A 13815-nucleotide genomic window follows, 5' to 3' on the forward strand; every position below is an offset into this window, starting at 1 on the left:
CGCCAGCGGTGTCTGAATGGACAACACGTTTTTTTACAGTGTAAAAATATCAAGTCAAGTGAAAACAGCCCCAGTGTCATGTCTATAGTTGAGCTCCATGATTCGATTGAGGAAAGGTCAGATGTAATGTACATACTAGCCTGGTGCCCTCTTTAATGCCAGAAGACAATCACTGAGTGTTTACATGTAGGATATGGAATGTTTCAGCAGTATCTCTGCTCCAAGTAATGTAGATGTCGCTAGTTGCTTGGCCCTGATTTTTGGGATCTTTCATCATTGTCTAACATTTCTCATTTCTTCTGTCCTATATGCACATAAGTAACCTTTCTGTCTCTCCTTCCTTCATTCACTCCCTCTTTCAGACGGTGGCTCTGGTGCGTCCAGTGGCAGACCCCTCACAGCCTGGGGGCCAGCGTCTGATAGCCAACTCCCTGCAGGGCGCCTCTCTCTCTCCTGCCCCCCTCTCCACGCCAGGCTCCCTGCCCACCCTGCTCACCTCCAGCGGGGTGCGGCCCGCCAACGCCCTCTCCAACCCCAGCCAGTCCAAGCTCGCCACAGCCAACGGAACCTCTTCGCTCAAGCTTCCCAGTGGGTCCCAGGGTTCTGCTGGCCAGTCATCACAGGAGAACTCCCAGGACAAACAGGCCGAACAGGCCAAACTGGTGAGGAGCAAATGCTGGGAATCTGCGTTCACCTCTCTTAATATGGTGTGGAATTTGTTTGGTTTGGCCTAGAAAAAATAAAACAACCAAAAAATGTGTTGGTGATAATGATGATGATATGCAGGTTGGCAGAATATTTCAAATGTAGCTGTAGTTGGGCTCGTGAAGTCTGATATCTGATTAGTGTTTTGTACACAGGTATGAGCTGTACATTCGTGTTAATGGGTTTCTTAGTAAGGGTCCAAGTGGACCTTGTTTGTTATGTAGTGTTGCAGTTAGCACATTAACTCATCTTATGCCTATAGTCATAGAGTGAGACAAATGAAAGAAGGGCACCACAGAGGATATCCTGCTACTGTGACTGAACTGACAGGCAACTTATTCATTAACCAACATGCTTTCATTCAACACATGTGTTTGTGCTCTATTGACGTGTCTTGTGTTCAACGCTCACAGGAGAACCAGGTGCACCAGCGCATCGCAGAGCTGCGTAAAGAGGGGCAGTGGTCTGCCAGCCGGCTGCCCAAGCTGCAGGAGTCGATTCGGCCTAAGTCTCACTGGGACTACCTGCTGGAGGAGATGCAGTGGATGGCTGCAGACTTTGCCCAGGAAAGGAGATGGAAGATGGCCGCCGCCAAGAAGGTTAGGCAGCCTACTTAGGAACAGGGATAAGGAAGAGCTGAATCAGGGGCTAAATTCACCCGAAGACGTCACAGCAGAGGAATACGCCATTATATATGCAGTTCTACGAAGCTTAGCTGATCTTTTTTTATGCAAAGGTTCTACCCATCTTAAATGCGATTGAGTTCATTTGTTAATGTTCTGTCCATCTCTGTGTTCAGCTGGTGCGCACATGCGCCCGTTACCATGACGAGCAGCGGAAGACCGAGGAGCGGGTGAAGAGGGAGGAAGAGCTCCGGCTGCGGCACATTGCGGGCACCATCGCCCGCGAGGTGGAGTTCTTCTGGTCCAACATTGAGCAGGTACTCTCTCTTTAGTCTTTACTCTTCACTTTCTTCACTCGCTAGCTTTCAGATGGGCACGTCATGTATGAAGAACTCACAACATGTGTGCATTGAGATGTGTAAAGTCGGGCCAGATTGCGTTCAGTAGCAGGTGAACGGTAGGCAATGAGTGGAAGAGGCTCAATGGAAGTGTGAAGAATTGAAAACACAGTGTTTGTCAACTGTGCACAACAATAGGAACTAATTGAGTAGAAGGTGGAACTCGACCTTGCTAGGAATTCTGAACCTGAACCCGAGATAAGATTTGTTTTAGAGGGCCAAAGATGACAATTTATACTGATCTACACACTCATTACATTACATTAAGTCATTTAGTAGATGCTTTTATCCGAAGCAACATTCAAAGGAGAGAACAATCAAGCTACAAACAATTGAGACCTAGTGTAACAATAAATACTACTTTACATAGGAAATAAAAAGCGCTGGAATGTAACTACTGTAAGTGCGAGTAAAGTACTATTAAGAGGAGATAGCATTAGAGAAAGGATGAGGAGCGGTAGAGGGAGGAAGATGAAGTGCAGATTAGGAAAGGTCTGTCTTCAACAGCTTCAAGAGGTAGGTAGAGAGGGAAACCCCTGCTAGTGTAATGCTAGGCAGCCTGTTCTACCAATGTGGAGCCAGGAATGAGAATAGTCTAGATTGCCATATTGTCCCCACAGAGACGTCCAGATTAGTTTAAAGCTCCCCTCGACATGGCATGGAATTCCGGGTTGTCAATTGAAAAAAATATAAATCCTTGGTGTCGCTTTTCATCTCCAGTAGTAATGTGTAATATGTAAATTGTTTTTTCTGTAGGTGGTGGAGATCAAACTGCGCTTTGAGATCTATGAGAAACAGCAGCGAGCCCTACGGCTGCAGAAAACAAGTAGCAAAGGTCAGTTTACCTCAGAAAAATGGTCTGGTATGTTTTTATACAGAGTGTGCCTTTCACAGCACTGTTACTGTATTACTGTGTCTGAACTCTACTTTGATGCATTTTATAGGGAAAAACATGAAAGCAACGACTTCAGCAAAAGAGGAGATCGGAAAAGAAGCCCCAGCTGTAAGTGATAAAAAAATGTTTTCTTCTTCTTTAGCTTTTTCTCTCCTCTAACAAATCACTCACCATTTGAAGGGCCCGAGAGGTCACAGTGGCGAAGTTGTCTGATCTGATTCCGTGTGTTTGTGTGCGCACGCGCTCTCTATCAGTGTTCAATGTTATCTGAAGTCCTCTGTAGTCTCAGAAGTTGTTGCTTTTGTCTCACATAACCCTTAGTGTAGTGAAGCGATTCATAGATATGTTCTGTCTTGTTACCTCCCTTTCATAGGAGCAGCGATCTTCTACACGCCGGAAGAGAAAGAACAGCTCCTCGCTGACTGATGAAGAAGGTAAAATACAGGCCAAATGTATTAGAAAGAATAAGCCTATTTGCTCTGACATCACTTATGTATGGGGGGGGCTCTTGTATGGATACCAGTTGGCTGTGTACTGACTTACTGTACTGTCTGTCTGTCTCTGTCTGTCTGTCTGTCCGTGTGTGTCTGTCTGACTCTGTCTGTCTGTCTGTCTGTCTGTCTGTCTGTCTGTCTGTCTGTCTGTCTGTCTGTGTCACCAGTGGAGGATGAAGAGGGCACCATAGAGGAGCAGGAGGCCATGGAGGTGGAAGCAGAACAGAAGGCAGAAGTAGAAGAGCTCAATAAAGACGGTCAGTGGAGATACCTCGTAATGTTGTGTACAAATGCTTACATCCGGCTGCAGCTATGATTTTAACACGGCTTCCTGGGATTCTCTCTCTCTCTCTAGCTGAGGTGCCTCTGGATGCGCTGGTGAAGCAGTACGCTGGCGCCTACGCTGAAGATTTTGAGTGGCCGCAGCCTCCCTCCCAGAGTGAGGATGAGAAGGATGACGTTGAAGGTGAGAACTCTCTGTGTTCAGTCACAAACACGTTCAGGTTCTACTCCATTGCTGAACTCCTGCGTGATCCCGTGCCATATGCAGTTATGCACCCTTCACGGACAGCTCAAACCCGTCCTGCGGCCCTTATTCTCGTCTCCTCCTTAACAGACATGGAGGCGCCGCTGGGTAGCCCCCACGAGGCGGTGCTGATCGACTCGCTGCTGAGTATGGAACAGGGCCGGGGGGCCGACAGCAGCTCATCAGGCGATGGCGGCAAGCCCCCAAAGGACATCGCCGAGGTGGCCTCTGCCACGGAGCTCATCCTGCCCAAGGGCCAGGCCAAAACAAGCTGCACTGTGAGTGCCCTGGCAATATGACATGTATTGGTGGAGGGGGGGCGGGCATGTCATTTTGGTGGTCATTTATTAGTTAATGAGCACTTTCAATAAATCTGCCGAGGCTCCAACTGTAACTCCAAAGTGCTCTTTGCTGCCATCTGATGAGAGTGGATGTTGTCTGTGGTTACATGTGATTTTGCGTTGATTTATATAGCAGACATTTTTTGTGTAAGTGACTTGGGAGGGAGTGAGTGAGTGAATATTGAATAAGTATTTATCTGTTCTTTTTACACTCTCATCCTCCCAATCCTTCTGTATCTTTTTTTTTCCTTCTCCCTTTTGTCTCCCAGGCGCGTTTCCAGCCTGCGTCCCTGTTGCACGGCTCCCTCAGAGACTACCAGCAGGTTGGGGTGGACTGGCTGGCCAGCCTGCACAGGAAGCACCTGAACGGGATCCTGGCCGACGAAGCTGGCCTGGGCAAGACCGTGCAGACCGTGGCCTACATGGCCCACCTGGCCTGCAATGAGGGTGAGTCAGCCAGAGGAAGAGGAAGAACCAGTAGCTCAACCAGGGCAACCACCGGTTGCCATATAGAGTGTGATCTCTTCTCTCTGTTTAATTGGTTTTTGGTTTGCTTGATTTGTGTGTGTGTGTGTGTGTGTGTGTGTGTGTGTGTGTGTGTGTGTGTGTGTGTGTGTGTGTGTGTGTGTGTGTGTGTGTGTGTGTGTGTGTGTGTGTGTGTGTGTGTGTGTGTGTGTGTGTGTGTGTGTGTGTGTGTGTGTGCGTCTGTGTCTCAATGTTGTGTGTGTGTGTGTGTGTGATGCAGGTGTCTGGGGTCCTCACCTGGTGGTGGTGCGCAGCAGTAAGCTGCTGAGCTGGGAGATGGAGTTCAAGCGCTGGTGCCCTGGCCTGAAGATCCTGCTGTACCTGGGCAGCCCACGCGAGCGCAGATACACCAGAACGGTACAGACTCTCTCCAAATCCCTCTGTGCATTCAGAAGAGCACAGACACAATCCCTGATCATAGCTAATGTTGTTGAAATGTAGCACAATCTACGAACAGTTGGAGGAGGATTTATATACATTTAACCAGTAAAACGAATATCCAACACCTGAAATGGAGAGCCATGTTTTGAAAATGAAAGCTTAAGTTGTCAGCAGATAACGCTAGAAAAAAGGTAGTGTTGACCTAGCAGGTTGCTCCTGTCCTAATGAAAACCGTTATGGAGTTTCTCTGAAAAGTATTCATCAAACATGTACAAGGTTACACAATTGAAGCTCATTTAATGTGTGTCTGTCTGTCTGTCTGTCTGTCTGTCTGTGTTTGTTTCTGTGTGTGTGGATGCGGATGCGGATGCAGTGGTGGTCCGAGGCGAATAGCTTCCACGTGTGCGTCACGTCTTACAAGCTGCTGATGAAGGACCAGAGTCACTTTATGCGTCGGCGCTGGAGCCACCTAGTGTTGGACGAGGTGCAGATGCTCAAGAGCATGAATGAGAAGCAGTGGGAGACCATCTTCACCATCAAGAGGTCAGTCAGCCTACTCACACACTCACAGACCCTCCTCACACACTCACAGACCCTCCTCACACACTCACAGACCCTCCTCACACACTCACAGACCCTCCTCACACACTCACAGACCCTCCTCGCACACTCACAGACCCTACTCGCACACTCACAGACCCTACTCGCACACTCACAGACCCTCCTTGCACACTCGTTGGATCCATGAACATTGACAGAGAAATAGACCCTACAATGTAAAACCCTGTTATTCTAACTGAAAAATACATCTGATGGGTTTTGCGAGGTGTCCGAGCCAGCTATCTAATGTTAGCACAATAGCAAGGTAACCAGGTAAACAGCTCGCTAGCAGCATGATTGGTTGTTGACCTGTCAATCTCACTATAAACGTCTCCGTTATCAACACAACCCCTTGCACCAGACACGCCATCTGTTATCCATTAAGCATCTGAGCCAGGTGGTGGCTTTGTGGAAGAAAGCATCTGTTAATAAACATAATGTCTGTAATGGAAATCCTGCCATTTTTATTGTATTCTGAATCAGGCAACACAGTTTAAAAAGTATGAAACTTCATACAAAATTATAAACGTGTTAAAATGTGTCTTGCGTATATTGCTCTTGTAATCTCGTCCCTTTGTTGGTGTGTACACTGCAGCCAGCAGAGGATCCTGCTGATTAACAACCCTCTGCAGAACACACTGAGGGAGCTGTGGACCATGATCCACTTCCTGCTGCCTGGCATCACCAGATCCTACACCGACTTCCCCGTCAAGGCCGGCACTGACCAGAACCAGGACTACTGTCACAAACTCGTCATCAGACTCCACAGGGTGTGTAGAAACATACAGAGGCACACACACACACACACACACACACACACACACACACACACACACACACAGGGACGTAGATACAAAGCTTGCAATCTGCCATGCTCATCTGCATTAGCTATGTGTGACGTTGCAGTAGGGTGGGTTGGTGGAAGGGGTTTGACTTCCCTCTCGCTCCTTTCAGATGATTCAGCCGTTTATTCTGCGTCGCTCCAAGCGAGAGGTGGAGAAGCAGCTGCCCAAGAAGTACGAGCACATCCTCAAGTGCCGCCTATCCACGCGACAGAAGAGCTTATACGACGATGTCCTCACTCAGCCCAGGTGAGACACACACACACACACACACACACACACACAAACTCCAATGTGAGGATGCATTAGAAATATGTAGTAACAAAATAGACAATTAGGATATCTGTGAACTGCCAATTGAAGTTATACTAAAAATAGGGTTGGAAACATGCCCACAATCCTGCTGAATGACTAATCACACTGTACCCTCTTTCGCCCCCTAGTGCTCAGGAGGCCCTGAAGACGGGCCACTTTGTGAGCGTGCTGCAGGTGCTGATGCAGCTGCAGCGGATTTGCAACCATCCGGACCTGCTGCAGCCGCGAGACACGCACAGCTCCTACGCGTGCCAGCCGCTGGTCTACAACACCCCCTCTCTGCTGCTCAACGCACTGCAGCGAGACCAGCGCGAGGTGAGAGAGATGAGACCTGTCTGTCTGTCTGTAGACCTGTTGGAGAAATAGAAAGAGGCGGTAGTGCTGCCACCCTCAAACAAAGTGTGTGCAGAATAAAGAAACGTCAGTGGAATTCAAAGCAAAGGTATCTGGGTGTGTTTGAATCTCAAGAACCACCCAACCACGCTGCTACTCAAAAGGCATTATTAGAGTATGTTGGAGCTTAGGTCTTTTTTCTTTTATCCAGTCTATCGTAACCACTAAAGGAAGAAGCACCCCTCCAACTCTTGTAAAAAAAAAAAAAAAAAAAAAAAAAAAAAAAGCTCATACTGTTTTTATTATGGCACTAAATGTGTGTGTCTGTGGCAGAGCTTGGACCTGTCCTTGTTCGACCTGATAAGTAACGAGAACAAGCTGAGTCGTTATGAGACGGAAGAGGTCATCCCCAAACTGAAGGTGACCCGGCAGCTCATCGAGGAGATCACCAGTGCCCCTGAGCCACCACCCAGACCCAAAGCCTGCAAGATCAAGCCCATGAAGTATGTAGTGCGCACTCTCTCTCTCTCTCACACACACACACACACACACACACACACACACACACACTCACGTATGTGGATTTAAACACAAAAAATATGGTTCTACTGCACAAAGCCCATAAGATCAACACATGAAAAACACTGCCACATCTACTCACAGACGTATACTGTGTATGCCACCACTGTGTGTGTGTCACATGTGACATTCACAGCCCTAGGATCACCCTTCTACATGAACTTTTATGGCCCAAAGGCCCATGTTATCCTATAACCGCCTGTGAAGTGGAAAATATTGGTCTGATGTTAGAACCTATAAAAAAATAGTTGACGCCCTTGCCTGGTCAGTCCATTTTAGCTCTACATTGTGTTTCCTCAGGTTGTTCCAGCCCGTGCAGTATGGCACCAAGCCTGAGGGCCGCCTGGTACCCCTGACTAGCACCACCCAGGCCCAGCGGACCACTGGCAGCACCACTGCCCCCGCCACCACCACTGCTGTGACCACCACTGCCACTACGGCACAGCCCAGGGGCAAGTCACCAGTCACTACAGCAACTTCCACACAGGGTAAGAATGGATGTGTCACACACACACACACACACACACACACACACACACACACACACACACACACACACACACACACACACACACACACACACACACACACACACACACACACACATGAAGATGATGTAAGAACAATAATGTTTTCTATGCAAACACACACACATAGTTTTTTTTTTTTCTTCACACACTGTTTCACACACTGTGGGAGAATGGGGGTTTGCTGTGTGTTAACTGGGAGTTTTGCTGTGGTATGTTGATGACTAATTAACCTTTGGAAAGCAGAACCTTGATGCTTGATTGCTTGGATTTAACTAATGAGTGTTTAAAAACTGCAACTTTGTAGAGATCTAAGCTTCAATAACTGTTTGCATTTTGCATCTGTGTCTAAGGTTAACATTCTGTCCTAAGAATCCTTGAATGCACTTTCATGATGCAGGGGCCCCGTCGTCGTCGTCAAACTATGTTGTGGAAAAGCTAGTCATTGGAGTCATTCCATTTCGTCATCCCTCTTGCCATTTAGGCTGCTCAATACTACAGTGATGTTATTGTCTTAAAATGGCCTTCCTAACAGTAGATGCCTTGACCCCCCTCCGTCAACCCCAACCCCTTCCTTCCATTATCACTCCACAGCGGTTAAGACGGCCTCCTCCTTTGCCCCTCCAAAGGGGGCGGGAGGCGTCCCATTCCCTGCCCCCCTCCCCACGGGCGCTGCCCCGCCCCGGGCAATCGCGCCCCCGCAGGCCCTCCAGCCTGGCCTGGTCTCCCAGAGGCTGGTCCTCAGCACCCAGGCCCAGGCACGCCTGCCTAGTAAGTGGGCTCATCCTCCGTCACTTCCTTCCCTCCCTACACCCCTCCACCCCCACCCCAGATCTCTCTCTCTCTTGTCTTTCTCTGTCTCTCTCTCTCACCTGACCAGCCCACACCTATACAGCACAGCAGATGAGGGACTGCAAGACAGATAAAAGGATGAGAAAGGGCCTCCAGGATGCTACTGACTGGCCGCTGGCTTTAAAAAGATCTGCTTATAAAGAGCTGACGATAAAGGGAAAAAATAGGCAACTTAAATTTGAAGTGCATATGATAATCCCATTAGGTATATGACAATAAGTGAAAGGTGGCTTTAAAGATAACTTGACCATACAGAGTCCATATTGAAAGTACAGATTGATGTGTTTTCACAGTATCTAGTCACGTGAAATGCCAACATGCATTACTATACGGCTCCTAAGTGGGCCATCCCAACATTTGGGGGTCAGATATTTCTTGATAATGCCCACTGAAAATGAATGATTACAGCTACAGATTCATAAAGACAAAAGACATATTTTGGAGAATGATAAAAGGCTGCACGTCAGGGTCCTGTTCGACCTGTAAGGATTTTTACTTTTTCAAGAACTAGCGACAGACTGCAGATTATTCCTAACTTAAAGCACAATAATATTTGAAGACTGAAACGGTGAACTATAATATATTATATTATATTGAGACTAAATGGAGAGTTCGGAGCACCTCTGTGGGCTTGTGGGAACAGTCCTCCTGGTAGCCCCTCTCTCACCCTCTTCCACACAAAGACTCCTGCATGATCACTCCTCAACTTGATCAGTCATTATCTCCAAAGGGTTTATCCCCATCTTTTTCTTCCCCTCTTCCTCAACCTTGGTTCTCTAATTTAACACTAATCCTTTTTTTTCTAAGCCTGCAGAGCTACGGGATAAGACCCCTACGGCACCCAAGAAAGGCTTTGGTGTCAGTTTCTCTCCTCCTTTTTTTTTTTTCTCCTCCCCTTCCTCTTTTAGTTGATTAACGTATGTTTTTTTTTTTTTCCTTCTCAGTGCAGTTTTGTTTTGTTTGTCTGGGATGCAGTTGTGCACTGGCGAGCATGTTGATGCAGGGCCATGATTTTCCCCGGTGGCTTTCCCCAGCACTGCCTTACCCCTCACCTAGCGCACCAGAGACCACGCTCAACCACACAGCCTCAGAGCCACTCTAACCTGCACACATTCACCTAGTGGCAAGACGCAGTGAATCACAAACATAAACAAACACACACGCGCGCACACACACACACACACACACACGCACACACACACACAATTCATACAGAACCAGTCATAGACATATATTATACACAGAACACACACCAAAACACAAGGTTAAGAATAAAAATTTAGTTGAGCCTGCTGCACTGCCATACATGGATTTATTGCGAGAACGTCCGCATCACCAGAAACAACCAGGCTCTGATGTTGTGTGGTTGAGCAGGCAGTTGAATGCTCTGTGCATCTTAAACTGACAAACTTTGTTTGTTTCAGGCTTCTGTCTGTGTTGAAGACTGTGGTGTTTTTCTTTTGGTTGTTTTCAGCCCAACCCCACCACCCTTTAGGGTTTGGTTACAGTTTGACAAGACCCACTTATTTTGAACCCACCCTGGTTGTGCATGTTCTAGTTGTGTTGAGCACAGTTTTAACTAACAAGATACTGTTTGATTTGATGTTTTGGATTTAATGTTTGCAGCTTGATTTTCAACACTGGTTCGTGTGATGCTTTTTATTTTAAACTCTGTGTGTGTGCGCTTGCGTGTGCGTGTGCGTGTGTGTGTGTGTGTGTGTGCGTGCGTGTGTGTGTGTGCGTGCGTGTGTGTGTTCCTTTGTCTGAATGTGTGTTCTATGCTGTGTGTCACTCCCTCAATGTGTTTGTGCTCTACTTCCCTGTTACCCTTTATGTTTCCTGCATCATTCTCGTTTGTGCGTTTTGTGTCTGACTGTGTTTGTGCGTGTGTCCTCTCTCCCCTGTGTGTGTGTGTGTGTGTGTGTGTGTGTGTGTGTGTGTGTGTGTGTGTGTGTGTGTGTGTGTGTGTGTGTGTGTGTGTGTGTGTGTGTGTGTGTGTGTGTGTGTGTGTGTGTGTGTGTGTGTGCGCGTGCGTGCGTGCGTGTTCTCCCCTGTTGAAGGTGGAGATGTGGTGAAGATCGCCCAGCTGGCATCTCTGGCCGGTGGCACTGGTAGCAGTCAGAGTCGCGTGGCCCAGCCTGAGACCCCTGTCACACTGCAGTTTCAGGGTAACAAGTTCACGCTCTCGCCCAGCCAGCTGCGGCAGCTCACCACTGGCCAGCCCCTGCAGCTGCAGGGTACTCTGGGTAAAGTATAACTAATGTTCATACTCTCCCGTATTTTTTCACCACTTGCTCTGCTTTCTCTCAAAAAAGATAACTGGGATATATTTTTCTGTCAGGTTTCGTTGTAAGGACAAACCCACAGTAACAGCCCCTCCATTGGCCAGTGTTCTGATGCATACAGACCCCCGGAATAGTTGAACACTCTTCCTGTCTCTATCGGTTCATAGGTAACATCCTGCAGATCGTCTCGGCTCCAGGCCAGCCGTTGCTACGGCCACAGGGCTCCATGGTGATGCAGACGGTCCCTCAGCAGCAGGTCGCCGTGCCCAATGCCGCCCCCAGCACCCCTGGGACCCCTCCGCCAACCTCTGCTACACCCCCTGCTGCAGCAGCTGCCGCCCCCTCCAGCACCCCAAAGCCAGGTGAGGCCTGGAGCCAGGTATATGGAGAGGCTCATGACTGCAGCCCATCGGTTGTACTCAGCGTACAAGAACGAGTCTAATAAATGTTTCCATGTTGCTAGTAGATCATATACAAGAGTTATTAACATTTGTATATAACAGCCAGTGTCAATGAAATCTGAAAAGCTGTTGTACAAAAATGTCTAGTCTAGTCTAGCCTAGTATTGACTGTTTAGTTATGCTTGGGTGCCAAAAGCACACCACTAATGCCACCAACTCTGCCACCCCTACAGACGCAGCGGCCAATGGCAAGGCCCCTACGTCCTCCACGCACACCACAACAAAGGTGATGCCAGCATGCACACAGACACAACTGAACGTTTTTGAATCTTGAAAGCTTAATGTTTAAATTTGTTTCAGTCTAGATATATGTGGACATTCTTATGCACATTGGTTTAGGTATTCCTGTATTCTTTGACCTGTTTTTGCTTGCCTGTGTGTGGTGGGTGTATGAGCATGTTTTGTGTACCTTTTGAGTGTGGGTTTTATGATGTGTGCTCATGTTTTTGCGATCGTGCGTCTTCCTTTAGGAGTCGAGCGAGGAGCGCACCAAGCTCTCCCGCGAGCGCCTCGCCCGTCTTCTGAACGTCAACGAGCGGCGCTGCTCCCGCTCCGTCCTTTACGGCCGCGACCTCCTGCAAGCCTGCGCGCTCTCGCACACGACGACCACCACCACCAACGCCTCACAGCCCCAGTGGAGATGGGTGGGCAACGACAGCTGTCAGAGGGCCCGCCAGACCTGCGTCGCCACGGTGACGCCCCTGCGCGCGGCCCTGCTGTCCCGCGCGGCGAGAGAGGAGGCTGGAGAGGAGGTCAACAGAAGGTACGAGACCAGTGCAGGCAGACTTGTGTTTATAAAACAGCCGTGTCTCCCAGCTCAAGAAGTAGTAACCTCCTTAGGCTCTTCTGGCTATAGTTTCATTCAGCAAATCCTGCTAAGTCGAGTAAATGAGAGAGTAGGAAGTTCACTGAAGGAGTCAAGCAAAAAATGCAGGCGGTCAGTTATCATCATCCTACCTAACAGTTAGCAACTCTGTGTGGTCCATAGAGGAATTCATGGATGGATATGTAGACTCCCTATATCACAAGGACCTCATCATGGAGGAATATGTTTGCAAAGAGCAGCCTCCTGTGGATGCTTTTGGACCCTAGATGTCTGTTGGAAAATATAACTTGCCTCGAGTTAGGCTTCAAGAGCTCTGGATATTCTCAGTCCTTGGAAAAGATCTGGTCAGAAAATATAACCACTCTCATCTGGGTTTTTTCTCTCTGTTGTTTTTTTGTCCAGGTTTTCCTGTGTGGTTCCTGCGGCTGTAGCCCCACCTCCACAGATGTACGCGTCCAATCCAGCGCCTTCCTACAGCCTGGAGCAGAAGGCCCTTGCACGTCGTCTCCATGAGGCTGCTGCACCCCACTCCTCTGAGATCCGGAGGGCGGCCTGCGGGCCTCTGGTGTGTCTGCCTGACTGGCAGGCCCTGGAGGTGGACTCTGGTCAGTCAGACAGACAGACAGACAGACAGACAAAAATACACATAGAGATGGTTTTCTCATCAGTCCCCCTTTCACTATGAAATTGTTTCAACATGAGCACCTCACCCAGCCTCCTCCCCCCTGTGTATTCATTCATGCGAAAGGATTTGGTGACTAAGAAGTAGTGAAGTCAATGTGTTTTTACGGAGGGTGATATGATGTCCTGGTGGCAGACCTTAAAAGTGAACATGAGGTGAAGAGTTGTTCTCTGACATCCCTTCTGTGGTGTGTGTGTGTGTGTGTGTGTGTGTGTGTGTGTGTGTGTGTAGGTAAGCTGGAGGCTCTGGCCATCCTGCTGCACAAGCTGCGGGCGGAGAACCGGCGGGTGCTTATCTTCACACAGATGCTGCGCATGCTGGACATCCTGGAGGCCTTCCTGGACTACCGCCAGCTCACCTATGCACGTGTGGACGAGAGCCTGAGCAGCGAGGAGCGACAGGTACGGCCGTCTTCGAACGCACCGCTTCTCTCATCTTATCATCCATCCCACTCTCTTTCCCCTCTCTGTCACGCTCACTCTCTGTGGAGGCTGGCATGGTCTTCTGCCGGGCTCTCTTGTGCATGCAGCTAGCTGGTGGTGCTGGGTTTAATATAAACTTCAATGCCTTCATTTGCTTTTGGTCTCTACCAGGGAAGCTAGCTTCTTTTCTCTTCTCTCTTCTG

General features: G+C 48.6%; 1 protein-coding gene across 2 annotated transcripts in view; it reads left to right on the forward strand.

The window, feature by feature from the left end:
* The window catches only part of ep400 (E1A binding protein p400), a 35180-nt gene that overhangs the window by 6595 nt on the left and 14770 nt on the right, over positions 1-13815 (forward strand). For both annotated transcript variants that reach the window (XM_080852068.1, XM_080852069.1), the window contains exons 5-27: positions 363-662; positions 1119-1304; positions 1505-1645; positions 2483-2561; positions 2671-2729; positions 2995-3055; positions 3283-3372; positions 3471-3581; positions 3732-3919; positions 4252-4429; positions 4728-4864; positions 5262-5431; positions 6084-6258; positions 6443-6579; positions 6774-6960; positions 7312-7481; positions 7858-8045; positions 10997-11182; positions 11389-11583; positions 11856-11908; positions 12153-12445; positions 12911-13113; positions 13422-13591. In XM_080852068.1, coding sequence (XP_080708194.1) covers positions 363-662; positions 1119-1304; positions 1505-1645; positions 2483-2561; positions 2671-2729; positions 2995-3055; positions 3283-3372; positions 3471-3581; positions 3732-3919; positions 4252-4429; positions 4728-4864; positions 5262-5431; positions 6084-6258; positions 6443-6579; positions 6774-6960; positions 7312-7481; positions 7858-8045; positions 10997-11182; positions 11389-11583; positions 11856-11908; positions 12153-12445; positions 12911-13113; positions 13422-13591 — 3657 coding nt within the window. The remainder of the gene's footprint in view (positions 1-362; positions 663-1118; positions 1305-1504; positions 1646-2482; positions 2562-2670; positions 2730-2994; positions 3056-3282; positions 3373-3470; positions 3582-3731; positions 3920-4251; positions 4430-4727; positions 4865-5261; positions 5432-6083; positions 6259-6442; positions 6580-6773; positions 6961-7311; positions 7482-7857; positions 8046-10996; positions 11183-11388; positions 11584-11855; positions 11909-12152; positions 12446-12910; positions 13114-13421; positions 13592-13815) is intronic.

Source organism: Sprattus sprattus, assembly GCF_963457725.1.
Source record: "Sprattus sprattus genome assembly, chromosome: 15".
Classification (NCBI taxonomy): domain Eukaryota; kingdom Metazoa; phylum Chordata; class Actinopteri; order Clupeiformes; family Clupeidae; genus Sprattus; species Sprattus sprattus.